The following is a 22,808-nucleotide window of genomic DNA, read 5'->3' on the forward strand; positions in this document are numbered from 1 at the left end:
CCTGGACCCCCCCCCCCTTTCAAGAACCACTGAATTGCAACAATGAAAACATCAGGAAACAGTAAATCATTCATCACGTGAGGAAAGTACTGTATTCTATATGCTGTGTCACCATGGTGGCACTGTACTAATAAAGTACTGTATTCTATATGCTGTGTCACCATGGTGGCACTGTACTAATAAAGTACTGTATTCTATATGCTGTGTCACCATGGTGGCACTGTACTAATAAAGTACTGTATTCTATATGCTGTGTCACCATGGTCGCACATGGGACATTCTCTTGCTTGTTGAACTGATCAACTTTAATCTCCTTGCAGCTGGCACAGAGCCTGATCCACAATGAGCTTCCATGGCTGACTGAACAAGTGCAAATATCCCACTTCTGTGTTTGCTTACTGTTGTGTTGTGCTCTGGCCTTGGGCCCAAGACGTTCTGTTTGGAGAGATACACATTTTCTTTCTTTTCAGCTGATGCATTTTACAAGGACTTGTCTTGTAGCTTGCCATGGTTACAATACAGCCTACTTTAATTCTCCAGAATAACATTTAACCACTTTAGCTATTGTTGCCTATTTGGTGGCTAGATTCAACACACATTCATAAACCGAGGGACTGTCACAGCACCACACTTTTTACCTGGTGTAAAAAAATAAAAAAATAAAAAAACAACTATGCATCTTGATATGCAAGAATGACAATGAGTTGCTTGGAGAATTCATATACTGATATGCTACTGCAGTGATAAACACTTTGTATTATTAACATACCGCGCAACACTGGAGGTCTGTTCGTTTCAACTATTCTCTTACTTGACTTACTGTATGTGAATGTAACTTGCCAGTCTGGCATTGAGTGAGCGTAGCCTATATTATTCTAGTGGGCCAGTGGGGACAGGGGTTGAAACCTGGAATGTGCACTATTTCCCCACAGGAAGCTGAGCACGGAACTCTAGTGTGGCCCCACCCCACACCCAGATCTCTCCATCGCACGCAGAGCATGCTGAATTATTAGTAGAAAAGTCTGGAATCCTTAAGTTGTCACGTGTGCCCACCATCAGCATAGAAGAGAACACACAAAGAGTTAAAAAGAAAACCCACCGTGCTCTGCTGTTTTTGGTCTGGTGTTTTTATTAAAGACACTTCATCTTAGATACATGTGTTTTGCATTTGTGTCATACAAAAATCTCAAACGAGACAATACAAAAATATTGAAAGGCTTAGTTTTTTTTAAACAAACGCTGGTGCCTTGAGAATTTCTTTCATAAAACCTTTTAGTATTCATTCACAAGTTGTCACATTGCAACGTGACGTTTGTCGACCAATGCCTCTCCAAGCAGCACTTTTTGACATTTTACACAGGTGTCAACACTTTTAAGTCATAGTGGATATTTCTTCATAAGGTAGAATATACGTGACAAAGTATTATACATGGTATTATAGCCTACATAACTCTCCGATACATTGATGAATAGGCCTATCTATCACACAGCGTGAGATTTCCCACAAACCTCTCCAGACAGAGAAGAGGGATCATCTTCAGGATGCAGGTCTATTGACATTGTGCTGAAATGTCAATATTATGCAAACTCTTACATGACCTCACATTAACATACAATTACCTGCAATTCAATATGAGCTTATACGAGTTTAAAAAAATAATTTGTGGTCACGCAACCAATGATTATATTATTTTGTATTAGTAGGCCTATACATGGTTTTCCATCATTTAATGTGCCAAAACATTGAGTTGCAATTTTATCAATTTTACCTGCCTCGGATCCAAAAAGGGGATCTATTGTCACAGGGTTCCCACGGAGATGTGAACTATGAACATACATAACAGCGAGCTACTGTATATACTGGTGCTGTACTGTATTTTCCACGTTTTTCGTGTCTTAACTTGAATGTGAGTCCGCTGAAGCAGGTGCCGGTTCCCTGCACTCAGCCTAAAGCATATCTGAAGAGAGACACATGTAGGCTATAAACACTCAAATATAGACATGACATTTAGACACTGGCTCAATGACAGACAAGCCTTTACACACACACACACACACACGCTGACACGCACACTCACACACACACACACACACACACACACACACACACACACACACACACACAAACAAGAATGTATGCACACACACACACACACACACACACACACACGTGTGCCCACACACCACGCACACACATTCACTCTGCCCTAACACTCGTGAGCGCTCGTCTGGTACATACAGTATAACAGACAGTCATTTCATTCAAAGGCTCAGTGGGGGCTCGTCCCAGCCAGCAGAAAGAGGCCCACTTTCTGTTGCCGTATTTTCCACCTACTGTAATTCCTATGTACATTTCCTATACAAAATTACACTGTGTGGACGCAAATAATATGTGTATAATACAAGAACATTGGTTACAAAGCTTTGCAAAAGCTTCACTTCAGTTCATTCAAGTGGTGACAATCAATCAATCAATACTGGGTTTGGATAAAATAGTGCTATAACTCAATACATATAAAGGTTATTCCTTTGTTGCCGTTGTTTCATATACTTAATAATAATAAATTTAAACGAAACAGAACATCCTTCCTGTCATTAAGGAATTTGTTGTTGTCTTTTGGTTTGCTGTGTGTTAACGTGCATGTTATTATTAGAACGGCGTCCCATGTTGTCTGCAGCTGAGCGGAGGAAACGCCACGCGCACTGCTCTGCGCCGCAGCTGTCTTTTCACCATCTCGTTTCAGTTCAGGCTTTCGTCCATGGAAATGACCGTGGGCTGTACAGTACGTGGGGCTAGAGGAGGCCTCTAGGAATATCTGCAAGCCACATCTGTTCTGTAACAATCAAGCGTTAGAAGGATATTAAAGTCCTGGGAGTTTGACGAGAGAGGAGCCGGTTGTAATCGCAGTCCCACATTCAAAACGTCTGCTGGGATTGAGACGGGGATTTGGTCAAACCCCATTTGTTCAGATTTACTTCGTTTTACCTCCCCTTCTCTCCTCCTGCTCTTCTGTCTGCGTCGTTGAGATGTTCAAACTTCTTTATTTGTCTGCGTTGTACAGACTTGTTCAGATTTCGATCCGTCCAGTCTTGACCAGTAGATGATGTTGTAGTAGTAGTAGTAGTAGTGATTTAAGTGGCACAGGTCAGGATATATAATGTGCTAATCTGGAGTCCGCCCTACGCCATGATGAGGTGGCTGCTCCGTTGGTCTGCCGGAGGAACGAGATCCTTCTTCACGGGTGTGGGCGACATGGCAGAGCGTCTGCCTTTGGGTTTGAACAGGTCAGACACAAAGAACACCTATGGAAGACAAACGAAGAGATCTCTGTTCAACGAGTGTAGACACTAAATTACCATGGAATTTAGACCAGTCAATCTAAGATAAAAAGGGGCGTGACCCAAAATAAATGGCAAAAGTAATCATTCAAGGTTTATTATGATCCTTAGGTTCATCCAAATAACATATTAAAAATAGAGTATTATGGCCTGGGAGGCTGGCGTAGGCGTCTGGGCACCTTGGCTGGTAATACAGTCTGGCAGTGTGCCGCGGGTTCGACTCCCGAGCCCGACGGTCTTTACTGCGTGTCACCCTCCATCTCTCTCTCCCCATTTCCTGTCAGCCTACTGTATATTGAAAGTTGGAGTACCATTAAATACCTATAGGCCCCTAAGGCAAAACAAAATCTAATTTGAATTATGCTTTAACCCATTCTGGGCGGGAACCCCTATTGGTATCTTACCCCCTCAGGCCGGGCACCCATATTTGGGTTCTGTACAGTATGTACAGTATTCAAAAATGTAATTTTTTTGATGCTGCTATATAAATATTTGAAGTTTTTCAGAAACCTTAGGTCAGGATTTAGAGGCATTTTTAGAATCGGCCTTAGGCCTAAAATGTTAAGAAAGAAGCATGTAATGTGTCAAACTAGGGGTTTTACATGATTCTGAACCCATTTCAAGCATTAGTTTGCACGAAAAACACTCATGGACACATTTGGGCAAGAGGCTATGGCTGTTTTTAGCCCAAGGAGTGTTTTTCGTGCAAAACTAATGCTTGGAAGGGATTCAGAATCATGAAAACCCCCTAGTTTGACACATTACATGCTTCTTAAAGCATATTAATTCATGTGTTAATGTGTTTTGCCTTATAGGTTTGTAATGGTTCTCAAACGTTCAACCCCTGAATTTACAATTTATATAATACACTATTTTATTTGGATGAACCTAAGGTTCATAAAAAACCGTGAACGATTACTTTTGCAAATTATTTTGGGTCAAATCTTGACTGGCCTAACTGACCCAAGATCACGAGCACTTTGACAAGAATACGGAAGGATGGAATCATGTCTCATATGTGTCACATAGAATAGAACCTATGGAACTGAAAGATAACTGAAGGGCACTGAAATACAGGCTTATAATAATTTGAAACTATCTGAAACGAACTAATAAAGCAGGCTTATTAACAAATTATTTCATTCCATCCAGACAGACGGACGGATGCAGATTTCAGCTTGCTATAGTCACGGTTGTTTCGGCCGTCTGTTATTGTGTTATATTTGTCTTTTTGCATCTGTGAGGAGCATGTCTCTCATGTGTAACCTAATCGCAGCTGTTAGAAACCGGTTTGATTAGATCGCATTGTGTTCGTCTAAGTTTGCTCGGAGAGTGTACAAATTAACCAAATGTACTCTTTACATATTGGCTATCTGCTACCCCTCTTTCCTTTGTGACATAATCTTTTCACACGTTAATACAACACAGAGAAATGTTGGTAGGGGTGAATCGTTTTCCTATTCTTGTAAATATAAATGTTGCTGTGCGTAGCAATACATTTAACATTTTCTTGCATTTATTTCATTCCAAGTTTCTTTGTGTTGTGCTCGTCGTCAACTATTGAGAAATGTTTAAACTAGATGTTGTAAATGAAATGAAGCAGTTTGATGGGCTGTATTTATACACAAAGCAAAATTGGGTAGAGACGAGTTGAGTAGAAAGTACGAAAGGTACGAAAGGCAAGACGAGCTGATACCCCTCATGTCCAAAACCGTTCCTTTTTATTATGATTTTAAAAATGTGTAAGAGTGAAAACAGCCCTTCTTGTGTGCTGGTATTGTACAACTGCTATTTTCATCTACTTACTGTATATGTGTCGCTCTTGTGTGATGGGCTTCGATTTACGGGGAAAAAACTAAACGAAAACTGTTTTCAACTCGGCGATAACAAGGTTTGTGCTCGAACAACAGCGACATGAGAAGTGAGCAGAAGAACATGACCATGAACCACTCACTATGCAGTACGCCACCAGAGCTCCCTGCACGAAGCCGGCCAGTACGTCTGTGGGGTGGTGTTTGTGGTCGGAGACGCGCGACAGGCCGGTGTAAAAGGACATCATGATGAGGGTGAACTGGGTGAGGGGACGCAGCAGACGAGCTCCGTGCCACGTGAAGCGAGACTGCAGGTAGAACTGGACGGGAAATAAAACAGAAAGGTGTGATCAATAAGGGCATAGAAGGGTGTGTGTGTGTGTGTGTTTTGTTTTTCTTTATTTTCAATAAAGCGAGTGATGCAACAGCACCCCCTATTGGTACTCTAAACATCGGGACATAGTCACATAGTCACATAGGTTAGGACATAGGTTGGGACATAGGGACAAAGCTGTTCCTTGGAGTGGTTGCACCACTCAGAAAACATGTCACTGCTATTTTCACTAGTTTAGGTCCCGGGGAGATATCAAATCTCTCTTTTGGGTCACAGGCTAAAAAGTTTGGGAACCACTGTTCTACTGTATTTGTGCAAATGTGTATATGTGTGTATTTGTGTATGTTAAAAAAAGCTTGTAGATAAATAACTAACTCACCACCAGGTAAAGCATGGTGTGTACATATTAAAAGCTTGTTCATAAGTGACAGTAAGTAACTCACCACTAGGTAAAGCATGGTTTGTTGATGTTAACAGATTCTGGACGGGAAACCCTTTTGGTGTTTCAAGCATTATGTTATACTTTAGCTATTGAAAAATAGCAGATATACAATAATAATAAAGATAACTTTTAGAAGAATTCTTTCTTCAGTCCTAGATAAGTGACAATAACTCACCACCAGGTAAAGCATGGTGTACATGGAAAATGATGCGTGTCCAGAGAAGAAAGACTTCCTGAGGAGAAAAGAAGAGAGCCTATCAGCATCCTGCTACAGCTCACACAACCCAATAGCCATGATGGAAATGTCACTACGCACACTAGGCTACTCTTTGGGGACATTCTTTGAAATATCAGACAATATCTGAGGATGAAAAAAATAAAAATAAAACGTTCATTATTTACGCACTCCTGTACTGAACATTGTTTGCTTGTTCACTGTGTTCAATGAACCTTCTATCAATTACACACCCCATGAAGCTTTGAATTCATACATTCCTGAGCCAAGTATTTGATGACCGGCAGTCTACTGTAGACTACTGAGTCTACTGTCTCCGGCAGGAGCCTTCTGAGTCTCCTACTGACTGATGACCCGATCCTCGAGTTACTGGCTCAGGAATGCAACAAATAATAATAATAATATCCATGAATTCAAAGCTTCATGGCGTGTGTAATTGATAGAAAATAAGACATTTTTAGGGCGAACTACCACTTTAACATCTTTATAATGCCTTGCAGTTTATCTCACACACAACGTTGAACTATTTGTGACGGATAAATTCAATGCAAATACCTGGCCTCTTGCACTTTGCTCTCCTGCCCCTGACACTGGTAGTCCGTGATGTACCCCAGGGAGCAGTTGATGGTGGAGAAGTCTGGGTTGCACACGTCGAGGAAGTGCGGCCGCATGCGACCCACCGACACCTTGGCGATGTCAGTGAAGGACTGGCTGACGGCGCAGCCGAAGACGAACACGCCCACTTGCTTGTAGAGGGCGGAGACGTAGGGGTTCCCCACGAAGGCCTTGGAGCCCTCGCTCAGATAGTGGATCCTGTAGCTCTCGCCGATCACAATCTGATGACGGGGACAGAGGATTCTGCGTCAGGGGTCATCAATATGTACACGGACACATGTGTCCATGGCAAAGACTTGGCCTTGACTGGCAAAGTTTAGATTTGTTTTTTTACACACCATTATATTATTCTTAGTTTAATCCAGGTTTACTTAAGAATATGATTTACCATGACTACTGTACTAGTGGTTCTCAAATGTTATTTGCAAAGACCCCCTTAAAGCTGCTATAAGCAATAACGTCAAAAAAAAATTGTTTTTTTTTCAGACAGCCTGCACCAGAGTGGTAAGAGCATGGTGGTAACAGAAACAAGTAAGTCTTGAAGTAAGAAATTAAGTACGGCCATTTTGCAATTTTAAGGTACAGAGGCAATGCAGCGTGGTCTTTACACTTGCTAATGTGCCTTTGTTTTCAGCCTGCTTTGAGAATACAGAAACCAGCGAGTTCACTGTGCAAATATGGGGGGTGGGGGGGATGTGTGAACGTAAGAAAATGCAGACACCGTGCAGATTTTTCAGTAATTGTGCAAATAAAACTGCTGTCTGAAAAGCCAAAACCATGGATGGGAATGGTACACTTTTGGTGAATGTTGTGGACAGCAGTAACTCACTACAGCTGTTCAAGCTCAGAATGCCTCGCCCCCTCCCCACAAGTAGCCTCCAAGCCACTATCAAATGGGAGTGAGTGGGGCAGAGGAGTGTGTGTGTTAGGGAAGGGGGGTGACGGCTGTGGGGGAGTGGGAGGGAGAGAGGGGAAACAAAGTGGGGGGATGTCAAAGTTATTATTTTTCATTTATTTTATTTTTTATTTTGTTTTTCAATTTCGGTTAGTCAATTTCAGTTGGTTTCGGTAGTCAGGGGCGACATTAAAAAATTCTAGTGAAAATAGTCAATCTGCAATTTTCACAAAAAAGTTTGGCCCGTTTCTTTACCTTGTTGTTTTGCCTTGTTTTTTTAATAACGGTTAACTAAAATGTTTTAGCTAATTGTAATAATCTGAGGGGGGCAGGAAGGATGCCTGGAAATTAAACGAGAAGAGCGAGGGCATAAGAGGAGGATAAAAACACAGAAAGGAAAGGAGGAGGTCGGGGGAAAGTGGAGAGATGGGGGGGGGGGGGGGGGGGGGGGGACAGGGAGAGGGAGGAGGAGGGAGGCACTTCTGGTTCTAATCAGCAGAAACGCTGAGCTAGGCGACATGTCTGATTTCGGTGGCCAGACTCCACTGGGCGCACATCGGGGGCACGTTTGTTTTTCACGCCACTAAGGCCTTATTTATACTTCACTGTGCATGGGTGTCGCGCACAGATTATTGCGGATATACAAGTCCACAACATGTCTCACTACGACATATTGTGGGCTTGTAGATCTACTTTTTTCCGTGCGCTACACAGACACGCAACCAACTATAAATCCCTCTCTCTCTTTCATTCTCTGGAAAGTCTCTGATTTCACAAGAGGGAGTCTGGGTGTTTTCATGTTAGTATCTCCGTATCGCCAGGCATTCTTGCGAGAAGGACACAGTCATAGGTTTCACTCTGAGAAACACGTTTTTGTAATTTTTTCCTTTTTCACCAGGGAAAGTCCTGAGGGGAGATTTAACAAGCTGATAGAATGTGTTGTTTTTCCACCGTCCAGGCCTTGAGAACCGGCTCCGACGCGGCCCAGCTGCTTTCATGGGAGATGGAATGAAAGTGTGTGAGAGAGAGAAACACATCTGGATCTCTTTGTGTGAGAAGAGATTAACTGTGAATGTGAACCAACGAAAGAAAAGCATGCTGTGTAGGACATGCAGTTGTTACACTGTCTGCAACCTCGGAGAGATTCACGGCCTCGTGGCGACTTGTCTCATAAAACTCTCTAATTTCCCCAAAAATGATAACGTGCGAACCCAAACACTGTATGACAGGGCGTTTCCTTATGTCTAAAAAAAGAAATATCTGCATAATAGCCAATTATGAACACCCCACTGACACTCTTGTGCCTTATATAGGCTTGATTTATAATTCCTTGAGGCGACCGGTGCCTTGCACTGAAAATAGTGCCAAGGAACGGCTATTTTCGGCGTGCGGCACCAGCACAAAGTATGAATCAGACTTTTTGTCAGACGGATGTGAAGCACTACTTTATTATCTCGCCAGCACAGCATCTCTCTAACTGTCTGAAATGAGACAGTTAGGCTAGGACGTTACGTCGCTTTTCATACCTTCATACATTACTCCAGGAGCTATGTACAGAATTTAACTTCTAGACAAAATGGCCAAAGACAGACAAGATTATTATTGATGTTTTTGTTCACGTTTAGCAGGCGGGGGGGGGGGGGGGGATACAAATCAACGACAGTTCTGCTGAGGTTCTTTTTAGTTTGGGCCCTTGCCGCAATTTCACCCCACCAATTACTGTATTTGACCGAACAACCATTGCGTCAACCATAATTATACAGGTTTGGGGAGCTCCTTCTCACCAGTAAAAAACCCCATTGGCCCGAAGCCTTGCTAGTAGTCTGCTCTCCAGGAGGAGGGAACTCCACGTTGCTATAGGGGAACCAACCTAGAATATTTCAGTCAGTGACAGTGTGCCTCTGGGCACAAGGAATTTACCTTCCCCGCTCCTCTACAGAGGAGCTGCCTGCTAACAGCACGCTAAAGTACAATTTCATTAAATCTTTGCTGAAGTAAAAGTAGTAACACTACAGTGTAAAAAATAAATAAAGGATTTCTAAATTTACTTGGTTACAAAAGTACAAATGTATTGGTATCAAAATATATTTAAAATGAAAGTACCAAAAGTAGAAAGTACATATACTGTATGCAGAATGTCCAATTTCACAAGTTTCCAAATTAATAAAATGTATCAGGTCATCTGCTATTTTCAAATGACTTAATGTAGTAAAAAGTACAATATTTGTTGATTGTACTTTACAGTACTCACTTTTAGTCATTACTTTGTAATTAAGGCCTTGTACAGGCGTGTACAGACTAAGCCTGAAGTACAGTAGACGTCCCTGCACCACTGATCTGTCAAGATTGGTGACAGCAAAAGAAAACACCTGCAGTGTTATAGAGAACAGAGGCACCGATGGGGGGCTTTTAAATGGCTAGTGCTCTAATCCTTAACTTGTTATAACTTGATGACAGAGCAGGTTTCCTAATGGTTTAGTGCTACTGTGAAATGCATCCCGCTAAAGTGTAGGCATGCTAAGCCACTCCCAGTTTAACCACCTTAACCCTATTTTATACTATTCGAAAATTGCTCACAACACGTCGAGATGCGGCGGAAGGTTAGAAAGGCTATTTTTGATTCAAACAGTGTAGAAGATTTTGGAATAATCTTGACAACAATACAAAAATAGGGGTTCCTGGCACAACATCTTTTAAAATAGGGGTTTGCCGCCACATACAGCACATCTCACTTTGGGGGTCCTCGACATGAGAATGTTGAGAATCATTATCGATCAACACATTGATCCACTAAACCCTTGAGCCCTAAAGCCATCTGAGGTACCTCAATCAGCACAACAATCTTTAAACCCTGAGAGGAGAAAGCCTCTGATAAAGTAAACGTGGGGAATGTTGTTGGTGTTGGCCGTTATCTGGAACACCCCGAGAGTGAGCGCTTTGGGGGCTGATAGCACAGATGTGGAATGGTGTTGTTGTGATACTAATCCAGTAATTAGAGCAGGATAATCCTAGTATGTACTGGCACAAAGTTGACGATACACATTTAGCTCCTCACTCAACATAAGGCTTTACTTAGTATATATGGTTAACTCATAAGACCGGGAAGGTATCCCTGTCATTTTAGCTATATTAGCGATATAACGAATAGCGCGTCACTTCGTGCCACGCTATGAGCTTGCAGAAAATCGGGAACATTGTGAAAATCTTTGAATATATTTTTTCAAGTGAACATTTTTAACTGAATTCTTTGCGTCTGGGGGTCCCTGCCCGGAACAAAATATTTTGAGAGAGTGGGAGAGGGAGGTTGAAGGGTCCGTGGCCAAATGCATATCATTTGGGGGGTCCTTGGCATGAAAACATTTGAGAACCACTGACACAGTATAGCAACACAGGCTTTTCACAAAACTGTTAGGATTTAGAAGACATTTTGTAGAATCGGCCTCAGATCTTAAGTTAAATAAAATTCAATAAAATGAACAAACAAAAAACTAAATTCAATAAAAAAAACAATGAAACAGTGAAACATAAAACAGGTGAATAACATAAAACAAATAATTTTGAAATCACATCAGTAGAGAAAGAAAGTTTTTTGTGTGTTTTGTTTGGTTTTAATGTAACAGATGATTGAGATGGTGAATAATTGGTGATGGAGTCGGTGTGAGCCGAGGCCCCTCAGGCAGGAGATTCCACAAGCATTGACATGGTAAAAACCTTTGGTCTTTATAGCCATGTGTGGGAAAATGACCTCAGAAGTCCTGCCTGAAGGACCCCAGGGTGCGTCCGTCTACGCTCACTTAATGCTGTGAGACGTGCCGCATCACAAAGAACCACCTTGGAGGACATTGTTGTGAGTGAGTGGTAGTAATAATGGTGCTAGACAAAAGGGTACAGCGTGAGGGTGATGTTAGGCGTGGTGACTTACAGAGAGGATGGTGATAAGAATGCCAGCAGCGCAAAGCACGCCATCGCTAATGGTGTCTCCGTGTTTGGCCGGGTACCTGATGGACTCGTCGTCGCAGTAAAAGCCCCGGCGGTAGGGCTGAACGGCGCTAGTCTCAATGACGAGGAAAGGCAGGCCGGCTGGTGTTTTTCGGAAGAAGAAGCGGTGAGGCACAGAGAGAGAGAGAAAGCAGAAGAAGGAATGGGGGGAGTGGAGGGTGCCGGGTTAATGACAGGGAAGTCTTAAAGAAGACACAGGTAAAAAGGTACAGTTAAGGTGCGACGAGGGAACACTTTGGGAACACTCAATCCAGTGGCGGCTTGTATCTGGTACCTTATGCACACATACTATTTTCACGTTGGCTATTCAAAAATAGCAGATATACAAGCTCACTGCCAGTGTACAGTACATCTGCTATATTTGAAAATGTTTTGAAAACTGTGAGAAATAACTGATTTAGAAGAAGGCATTTGTGGAATTGGCCTGGGATCTTAATTGGTTACATGAAAAGCCATTAATGGATGGTGCATGTCCCGAGGTGTTGTTGTGGACCCCCTGGTCGCCCCCCCCTGCCCGTGCCATGGCAAGACTTACTGAGACCACGGGCACAGCTGTGCCCACTGCCGTGAGCACCACAGTGGAGACTGTGCTGTTCTTATAGGGCAGGCTGATGCCACTGTCCCCACAGTGGAAGCCCCGATGGTAGGGAGGCAAGGGAGACTTGTGGAGAGACACGGCCACGAGCATCACTGCGCAGTCAAGACAATACACACCACACATGGCGTCAGGCAGCTCTTTGATCTTTCAACCAGGCGTCTTCATCCACTGAAACCCCAGCATCCGTATTGTGGAGGTTTCCCCACAATAACAGATAACAGAAAATACACTAGTATAGAGACCTGACTGAGTGACCACATTAAGTGATTTAAAGAAAATGTAATGAAATAGCAGATCTACAAGCTTACGACACATCACATCACCATGGGCTGTGAGCAGCAAGACCACCTCTACCCACCGCAGCTAAGATACTTTACTGTACAGATGGGTTAAAAGGGCATGTACTCAATCACTGTAAATAGACAGACATACTACTGTACATACAAGACATCCACCATGCTCACTGGAGTGCTTTCTTGTTTGTTTTTTAGTTCACTCAGTTTTCCAAAACACCCCCACACCCCACTCGAGATTAAGAAAATGAGGAAACAATAAACATAACGAAAACAACCAGAACAACAGCCGTAAAGGAAAGACGTGTCATTTCTTGGGAATATACAGGGAAGCCGTCATGCTACTATACAGTATACCAACATCAAACAGGCTTAGTTACCAGTAAAAGAGTTGGAAAGAGTCCATGACAGATAACAAAACAACAACTCGACAACAACTAAATTCAAACATGCCACTCTCAGCGATCCATTCCTTCCTTCCTCTGCTTTCAACTTCACTTGAAAGGCCCATTTTTAGACGCCTGGGAGGGGGCCGGGGGTGTCCAATCAATTCTGGGTATTTTGCCACTCAAGAGGGGTACAGTAAACAGTCCCTATTTATCGCCCACAACAACAAACATGTTATAATAAAACATGTCAGTCAAACAGCAGGTCATTTTTCATCCACCCAAGGCACCAAAGGAGCAGTGGTGTAAACTAAGTACATTTAGGCCTACTGTACTTAGGTAAAATGTTGAGGTCCAATACTGTTACTTCTACCCCAATACATCTCTGATCCAAATATTGTACTTGTACATTTATTTAAAAACGTATCGTTGCTAGTTACTTTGTAGATTTTGATTTTGTTTATGCACTTACAGTAACACTTCATCCCTACGACGGTATATATACAGTACATTTTGGTCGCATTACAACACATTGTGAGCTTATACAGTAGATGCGAGTACTTTTTACACCACTGCAAAGAAATCGCCATTTCTCAGGCATCCTTCGGTGTCTCTCGTGGGTTATGAAAAGGTACCCAGGAGAGAGAGTGAGGCCACCGCCTCCCGTTTGAAAAACATACTCTGGATCACATCAAAGGGACATTTAACCAATTCTGAGACTTTGAACTCGCTTGTCTGAATGATTCTGAGATCTGCGAACACAAAGGAAAACAAACATTAGTGTGCGCTCTCATGGGCGAAGACCAGAGTAGCGCTGGGGGTGTCGGGGGTCAGCCTGGGGTGCTGGCTTGACTTCTCAAACCAAAATGTCAACACACGCCTTAGTTGCTGAGCCGCTTGAAGTCTTTAGACATCCACCTACCCACGCACGCGCGCACGCAGCCACACACACACGCACGTCTTTTGATGGTCCAGCTGGGTTGAGCTCAGGTTACAGACTGAAGGGCGGGGGGGGGGGGGGGGGGGGGCTGCTGCATGATGGGTGATGGGAGCCCAAGACCGCTGGCCTTCCATTCACATTATTACTGTCACTGTTTTTACAATCCCTCTTCAAACAAATATCTGGTGCTGAGCAGCCCACAAGTTTGTGGACCATGAGAGCCTTGGCGAGTCAGAGAGAGAGAGAGTGTGTGTGTGTGTGTGTGTGTGTGTGTGTGTGTGTGTGTCTACAGTATGTGTGTGTTGTGTGAATTGTAGAAAAGTGAAAACATACTTTTAAGCGCACACAATCCTGTCTGTCTGATCTGTATTGTTGCTTGGCCTGGGTCGGCCACGAGGGTGTGAAAGTCAGGCAGAAGTTCCACACACACACACACACACACACACACACACACACACACACACACACACACACACACAGACACACGTGCGCATGCACGCACACGCGCTGGTCTTGGCAAACTTGGGCTGCCCTGAATGCTGATGTAGGCCAGTGGAAAAAGACTGGGCTTGCAGCGGGCCCACAGCGCTGAATGTGAAACACGTTAACCCCATAGTCCTGACCCCTTGTGACCGCTTCTAAGCGCATTCACAGACTCAAGACCAACAGAAGGGGCCATGAGTAAAAGGCAGAGAGAGAGAGAGAGAGAGAGAGAGAGAGAGAGTGTTAAGAGTGCAGATTTTCAAAGCCCTTAACCACATAAAACCCTCTCGACATAGTACATTGGACCTGAGCTGGCGCTGTACTTGGATCACGTTTTTGGCCTCTACTATACCAATCCTCTTTAGCCAAAAATAGCCGATCTTCAAGCCCACAATGCGCGCGTTGCAACGCATCGTGAGCTTAAGTTATAGATCTGCTATTTTTGGCTCATGTTCCTCACAGAATATGGATGCTGGGGTTCAAGTGGTTAAAAGAGAGCCATGTGCGTCAGGTCCCAATGACAGTTGACGGGAAGGACAGAAACAACAAAGTATCGGGCCGGGTTTCGTGCTCCCACCCACACTGAACCCCGTCTTCTGAGTTCTGACCCTTCAGTCCGTTCCATCTGTGCACCGTCAGCATTCCGCAGAGCATCTTGGGATTTTCCCTCTCCCGCCCGCCTCCTCCTCCTCTTCCTCCCTTCCCGCTTCTGACAGCGCAGGGGGAATAAACGGTGCCCTCCTGCCAACAACAACAGCGGGCGGGAGGCTGGGGGTATGTCTAATGCATTAGCTCAGCATCAGCCCAAAGACAACACGGAGAATGGTAAATACTCCTCTAGTCTGAAATGGCTCGCTCTCACATGAGTCTGAGCTCTCTCCCTCGCTAATGTCAATATCAGGTGTTTTCGTTCTGTTCTGTCCCTTAAGCTATTTGTTGAACAGTCAGCTGAAGAGCGCTAACAGGCCTGGGATGAGGAATGAGCTTCAGCCAAACAACACGCTGAAGGGAGCACGGCGGAGACACTCTCATCCAAACCGACATGGGCAGAAAACAGTTATTGTTCGTGCCGACGGCCTGAGAGTTTCTTCAGCTCGTCTGTTTGCCTTTCTAACATTGGGGAGGTCTTGCCGTTTAACTGCTGCATGTGGATACTCAAATCAGTGTGTAGGCCTCTCTCACGTTGAATTAAATCCCACCATATTTTGAAGGCATTTGTCAAAACACCAAGTGCCACTATTAAAATAAACAGACGCACATTTTCCACTTGCCGGGATTTCGCTCCCTCTCTCTCTCTTACTTTCCCTGGCATATAAATGTATACAGTCTAAGGGAGTTGTGGTGTGTATACACAGATGCAGTTGTTTTTACTTGCACCCCAGTGTGTACGGCCGGATGAGCCCCCACACACAACCTACTGCCTATGTGTCTCTGGGCTACTGCAAAACTCTGTTCCTACAGTATATACACTCTTATACAGTAGTACTTATACTGTACTGCAGTGAAGGATTATTTTCTGTGTGTTCAGGTTAATAATGCTAGGGTTAAAGCAGTCCAGCATGACGGATTAACCACACTAAGCTACTTTGTTTTGCGACAAATAGTGAAAATACCCAATCTACAAGCTCACAGCTATTCTTTTGAATGTGAACATTTTGTGAACATTTTGAAATCATTTCAAAATGCAACCAAAATTGCAGATGCCATGGTTAATACTAACTCCCAACCTGGTGTTGAGCCTGATGAACCATAGCAACAGCGCATACAAAACATTATAAAATGATTAACTTGAAAACATTTAAAGACACCTGCAAATCCTTAATGGCCAACTGACCCCGAACACTTAACCTCTGGCTTGAGCAACAAACAAAATCACAGCCCTCCATTCAGTCAGCATTAGCCTCAGTCTCAGCACGGTGATTAATAACCCTCTAGTGCCAGGATGTTCAATAAATCCTCTCTGCGTCAGGCTGACGCTATTGGGGCCACATCACAGTGAGTAAGGGCCGGGGAGATGCTTTCATGTGACGTGAGAGAGAGGTCTCCCAGACTTGGTGGTAGGCCTACCAGGAACTCCAATCACTGTGTGAGAATGGAGGAGTCGTAATTACCAGTGCTCGCCCACCACTTCCTCCTTGTGGTCACTGCCCCAACAACCACATCTTTACCCAACACGGCTGGTTTGTTGACCAGCTTTTTCTGTGGGCAGACCTGTATACATACACAAACACACATGGCAAAACGTGGGGGGCTTTGTACCCTCTGCATGGACAAAAGAAGTCTGGGCGCATTGAGAAGACGCCAACATGTTAGCATTGTCTGGGTTGTTGCTTCATAATTAGTAAAACAAAGGCTCCACCTTCAGTTATACACAACCAATGACAACACACTCACCTCATCTCTAACAGTTTGGACACAGTCACACACAAACAAAATAAATGCAGTGAGTGCATACAAGATCATTGGAACCCCTCCCACCAGTTGAATCTCTGAATTACAAATGCACAAACAAAACTATCATGTCTCTGACCACCTCCTGATGCAGGAGGTGCAAATGATCCCACCAAATCATCTGGTTTTAACCATGTCCTAAAACCCTATATTCTTAGTTAAATGGACCCGAGTTGCAACTGTACTTGGTCTGCTCTTGTTTCCTTCTACACCAAACTCTTCGGCAGAAATAGAAGATCTAGTAAATATAGTGTAATATAATATATAGTGTAAAGTGGTTGATTTTCTTTTCTTTGCCAACCCATTGCCCCTGTTCTATTTCTTTCTTTCAGGAAATAACCAAATTATAGACAAAAGGAACTTATTTAGGCCTGTAAACCTGTGAACAATGATTCCCCCAACTACAATTAGGACTGAACACTACTATCTAACCCTGGACTGAAAACTCTTGGGAAATGTAAATTGTGCATGTTATATATGAACTTTATGTGTGTTTTCTAATGTGCAGGGGAATGTCTATTGTGATGTTGACATCACCATCTATGTTGTGTTCAAATAAGCTTACCGTCCAGACATTTACTGAAAGTAAATTCCACTGACCTTGGTCATTACAGATGACTGACTGACTGTTATTGGGAGCTGCTTTTTTATTGAGTCACATACAAGAGCTTCAAAATGTAAAGCCTTGAGCATGGCTTTGCTGTTCAATACCCATAAAATGAGACTGACAAATATGACTAAAACATCTGGTCATACTGCGGAGGAAAAGAAAGCAGTGAAGAAGTAGAGTTCTGACTTCTGACAAGACGATCAAAGCTGAGCCTTTGATTGGCTCCGGGACCAGGCAGTAAACTAACTTCATCATCATCATCATCATTAATAACTCACCCAAGAAAAATTGGGATATTGGGCAACTGATGAAGAATTATTTTACACACACACACACACACACACACACACACACACACACACACACACACACACACACACACACCCCATATGTCTGACATTGACACCACTTTGCTTTAATTACGCCACACACATATATTATGCCAGATGTCACTTCAATGGGATTCCTGGCTAGTGTGGAATGTCAGACATTCTGGAAAATATAATGAGGAGTGATTGAAAGGAGAGGTACAGGTGCGGGTGGGGAGCAAAACAACATATATCCCTCTCAGAGAAACTGCACAAGAGTATATTTCCCCTATTGGCAGCAGAATTCATTTTAGCACAGAATCACTGAATGTCACGTTTAACACCAAGAGAAGGAAATGGTTAATTAGTATTCATACACACAATAAATTGATTAAACAAAATAAAAAATAAAAGGGGCATAAAAACTGTAGCACTTGTTTCTTTATCAATCATGCTAAATTAAACTTCATGATGAATTACACAGAACTAATGGAAACAAACAGGCCCCATAATGGCTTTTTGTATTATCCTTTAGCATTATTGCAACATGTTAAAGTAGGCTATATAATCAACCAAAAACGTCCCAAGTGGAGCCTATGCTATGCCAAATAATGAACTCATAATTAAAACAATTTATGTCAAAATAAATGGCAAGGTACGGTATTTATAATAGTTTTTAAATTAGAATATGTAAAGAATAGGCCTAGCAGAGCTACTAAAACATGCCAGATACATGTAAAAACTAAAAACATAGGATACCAGAGCTACTACTAATTGCTGTCAGTCAGAGCGCATTAGCAGGCAGCGGGATCCTTACCTAGAAATAAGCAGAACAGATCCACTCCGACCAACAACTTTCTCCTGTTGCTGTCTTTACAGTTGTTGTTGTTATTGTTGTTCTTTGTCTCTGGTGCCATGGTTTTCTCATAGATCAGACAGCGTTGCATTTAAATGTTGATGAGTTAAGACTGACTCGAATAAAAAGGAACTTTAGGATATGGTTAGGCTACAGAAGAGCGCACGGAGAACGATTACGCATGGATCCTTGAATTTACGATTCGTGCCAAAACCTACTGTTGTCTATTTATGCTTATTTATTCCCTCAATTCTAACCTATGTGTAGGCCTATTATGTTCTGCTCGTACTACTCTGTTGTCAATCTTCTAGTCTTTTTACTTTTCTTCTGGTGAATTTAGCCTAGTTTAAGTTCCCACCTTCTGCGTCCGCCTCCTCCAAACCACTCCTCTTACCCTATTCATGTTTCGTAGTACAACGGTGTCGCTCGCCACCAAGAATAGATGATCAAGATATACAAGCTATGCAATATTGCAACGGGTCACATCGCGACGCACTGTTTGCTTGTAGATCTGCTCTTTTTTGCACGCGACATTGTCGTACTACGGTGCATAAATTAAGTTTGACTTTGACCCCCTCCTCTTCCATTGACAAGGACGCTCTCTCTCTCTCACACACACATACACCAACACACCCTTTGCTTTGATTCATCGATTAGAACATTGCATAACATACATACCGGATATGAGCAATGTTTTTCTTAGCAAATGTTCAATTTGCATTTAGAGATGAGCAAGAGTAGCCCTGAAACATGACGGTCATAGAAATAAATCAATTATGACGTGTGAGTCTCTCGTTTAAACCATGGCTTAAAAGCCTGTACTGTCACAATTAAATTGCCTGTCTAGTGTCTAACAATAACATACATTTAACGTATAGCCTATATTTGTTGTCTGTAGGCCTAATTGTGTTTTTCTGCACCCTTTGAGTCTGCAATAAAGACATTCATTTCATTGAAACAAGCTTCTCGTACATTAATATATCACAATTCAAATCATAAAATATCATTGTACATCGCTAATGAATCTCACTCATCATTGCAAAAGAAAAAAGTGGTATGAGAAGCAGCTGAGCCAGATCGACGGAACACTGTCCACCATCAAGTTCCAGAAACACCCACTGATATGATACTGATGATACCTGAAAGAGAGCGAGAGAGAGTAAACACACTATACCTGAGAAGGCTGAGAGTGAGACCGTCCGACGTGTCGATGGACTCTGTCTTTCTCTGTGACGTCTGTGTGGACTGGAGCCTGATGTCATCAAGGTTGTCCCAGATGCAGATGATCAAGTAAGTAGTAACGGCTGCAGCCTTGTAAGCTGCAGCCGTTACCTCCTCCAGAAGTCCAGATGATGGCTTGGTTGGACACCTCTGATCAACATGGTCAGTGTAATTACAGTGGGTGTTATTGCTTGGTATGTACGTACTGCAGTTGCGTAGCCTACTGTTGCAGAACGGGCATTCTAATAGATTGCTGTTCCCATGCATGGCCTAGTGTTTTAAAATGTACACAAACAGTATGTATTTTGTTAAATGTATAGTATATTACAACACTTTAGCCTGATATACGTTTAAAATGTTTACTTGTGTGTATACATGTAATGTATTGCGACACTCATTCAATATCTTGTAATGTGAAACATTAATAAATTGAAATGACTGTGTTATGCCAGGCATAAGTCATTTCAATTTATAATAATTAGGATGCAATATAATAAGGAGGCATAATATGCCTCCTTATTTACTAAATACTGTATATTTGGGGAGGGTCCTTGAGATTGTTATGAATATGCTAGTGGGTCCAGAGCTCAAAGCTCTGATTTACAAGACCACAAGGAAATAAAATACTACTACTACTACAATACATTTGGTAAGGTAATGTATGCTGTGTACTGTATGTGTAATGTATCCCAATTATTGTATGCTATACTTGGAGACTATCCAGTATCCATGTACTGTATCTGTGCTGGTTGTCAGTGCATTCCAGTGACTTCAAAAGAATCAATCACAATCACATTAATTGTCACATCACATGGCTTAACAGGTGTAAACATTACATGTTTTAAAATAGTTTAAATAACTGATCGACATGTTCTGAGCTTGTAGATCGGCTATTAGAACGATCTTAAAATATGAGCATAAATGGTTCTACAGCATTTAGTTCCATTTGTACACTCTCAGAGTTGAATTCTTGTTCTCCTGGTCCATCCATCCATTTTTAACCGCTTATCCGTAGTCGGGTCGTGGGGGGCAACAGCTCCAGACTTCAATCTCAAGAGCAACATTAGTAACTTCCTCTTGGGGGATCCCGAGGTGTTCCAAGGCCATGAGTCCATGTAATCCCTCCCAGTGGGACATGCATCGAGGACATCCCTAGGGAGACTTGGTAGGCATCCTAACCAGATCCCCGAACTACCCAAGCTGGCTCCTTTCCAGGCAAATAAGCAGCAACTCTACTCAGTCTCTGTCGCATGACTGAACTTCTCACCCTATCTCTAGATGCCAGCCACCCATCAGAGAAAACTCATTTCGGCCGCTTGTATTCGCAACCTTATTCTTTCGGTCATGACCCACACTTCATGACCATAGGTGAGATTATAGGAACGAAGATTCCTTGGTAGACAGAGAGCTTTGCCTTCTGGCTCAGCTCTCCTTTCAGTGAGGTATAGCGACTGCAATATCACCCCTGCCGCTTCCATTCTCCGGCTGATCTTCTTTTCACAGGTGAGGGGTCCTCCCCTCACTTAATTGTGAACAAGACCCCAAGATACTTTACTTTAACTCCTTCACCTGGGGTAATGTCTCATTCCCTACTTGGACTGCACAATCCATCGGTTTCCTGTTGAGAACCATGGCCTCAGATTTGGAGATGCTGATCCTCATCCCAGCCGCTGTACACTCGACTGCGAACCGGTCCAGTGAGAGCTGAAGGTCTTGGACCGATGGTGCCATCAGGACCACATCATCTTCAAAAAGCAGCGATGCAATCCTTCGCACACCGAGCCGAATACCCTCTCCACCACGACTTTGCCTCGAGAACACGTTGTGTAGATCTGCTATTTTCTTTTCAAATGATTTTATTTTATTATACATAAAACTTCACATTATGCATAATGAATACTTTCTACCTTTGGTACTTTATATTTAAATTTCCGGAGTATTTCTACATTGTAGAATTGATAGTAAAAAAATGTGAGTACTTTTTCACCACTGATAAGCAGGATTGACATTGTGTAAAAAGTCCATTCCAATGTGTAGCAGCAAAGCAACACATGGCTGAGTATTCATTGATTAAACGTTTATTAGATGCCACCCACACAGACACAAGAGCTAAGTGATTTCAAATATAAATAAATAAATAAATCAAGCAACATAAGGCCCGGAAAGAAATCACAATTGAATAATTATTGGCATTGTGTAAAAAGTCCATTCCAATCTGGCACAACCACAAGTCTAACAGCAAAGCAACATATGGCTGGAGCATTCATTGATTAAACGTTTATTAGATGCCACCCATACAGAAACAAAAGCTAAGTGATTTCAAATACAAAATGATAATAAAAATAAATCAATCAACATAAGGCCCGGAAAGAAATCCCAATTGAATAATTATTAAATTAAATTAAAGTATCAACTCAACCAATCATTAATAGAACATGATGCGTAGAACATAATACCTAATATATACTACTATACCTAAACAAACATTGGTGAGAGTTATCATCATAGTCTTTAGAAGTCAAGTCACTCAGTGATCAGGGCCCCTTTCTTGTGCCCTGTAAATATTCACAAAAGAGGATGGTCAAATGAAGAGTGGTGAAAGGCAACATTGTAAAAAAATATATTTAAGGTTTTTTTATCCTACAATTTTGTAACCCATTTTTTCACCCAGTGTCAATTATCTAATGTAATCCTGGGCGCTACACCTCCTCTGCCAACCTGGGGGGGCAGCAGACTGACCTCATGCTTCCTTCTATGCATGAGGAGTCCAAGCTGCTTCTTTTCACCTGACAGGGGAGAGTTTCCCTGGCCGGACGTAGCGTGTGGAAGGAATACGTTATTCCGACCAGTTCCTTTCCCCTCTATCAGGTGCCCTGGCTGGCCAGGGGGAGGTAGCTTAAAGACCAGGATTACTGCATGTTTTTGTGAGGGGACCTACCCCAGGGGACACGGGGAGAACATGCAGAACTCCACACAGAAAGGCCCTCGCCAA

The 22,808-nt window shown here is 42.7% G+C and overlaps 1 protein-coding gene across 2 annotated transcripts; it reads right to left on the reverse strand.

Annotated features, from left to right (window-relative positions):
* Nucleotides 1-1,111: 1,111 nt before the first annotated feature.
* LOC308325763 (phospholipid phosphatase 3-like) lies at nucleotides 1,112-18,931 on the reverse strand. 2 transcript variants are annotated; one of them, XM_080778444.1, is made up of 6 exons: nucleotides 18,557-18,931; nucleotides 12,206-12,360; nucleotides 6,717-6,997; nucleotides 6,102-6,159; nucleotides 5,294-5,470; nucleotides 1,112-3,303 (listed from the first exon to the last, which is right to left on the reverse strand). In XM_080778444.1, exons 1-6 carry the CDS (start codon nucleotides 18,684-18,686, stop codon nucleotides 3,181-3,183), a joined length of 924 nt encoding a protein of 307 aa, XP_080634570.1. In that variant the 5' UTR covers nucleotides 18,687-18,931; the 3' UTR covers nucleotides 1,112-3,180. The 2 variants fall into 2 exon arrangements, with proteins under 2 accessions (XP_080634570.1, XP_080634569.1); XM_080778443.1 differs by lacking the exon at nucleotides 12,206-12,360 and adding an exon at nucleotides 11,594-11,751 and having other exon boundaries at nucleotides 18,557-18,926.
* Nucleotides 18,932-22,808: the final 3,877 nt, after the last annotated feature.

This window comes from Protomyctophum bolini (genome assembly GCF_963924005.1).
Source record: "Protomyctophum bolini genome assembly, chromosome: 12".
In the NCBI taxonomy this organism is placed as follows: Eukaryota; Metazoa; Chordata; class Actinopteri; order Myctophiformes; family Myctophidae; genus Protomyctophum; species Protomyctophum bolini.

What these genes read in the sequence shown, in the direction of transcription:
- LOC308325763 (XM_080778443.1), bottom strand. Translation starts at nt 18,686, where the DNA reads ATGCAACGCTGTCTGATCTATGAGAAAACCATGGCACCAGAGACAAAG. An exon ending in TCTGTTCTGCTTATTTCTAG is followed by an intron (nt 11,752 to 18,556) that starts GTAAGGATCCCG and finishes GAAAAACACCAG; the next exon opens with CCGGCCTGCCTTTCCTCGTC. An exon ending in AGCAAAGTGCAAGAGGCCAG is followed by an intron (nt 6,160 to 6,716) that starts GTATTTGCATTG and finishes TTTTCTCCTCAG; the next exon opens with GAAGTCTTTCTTCTCTGGAC.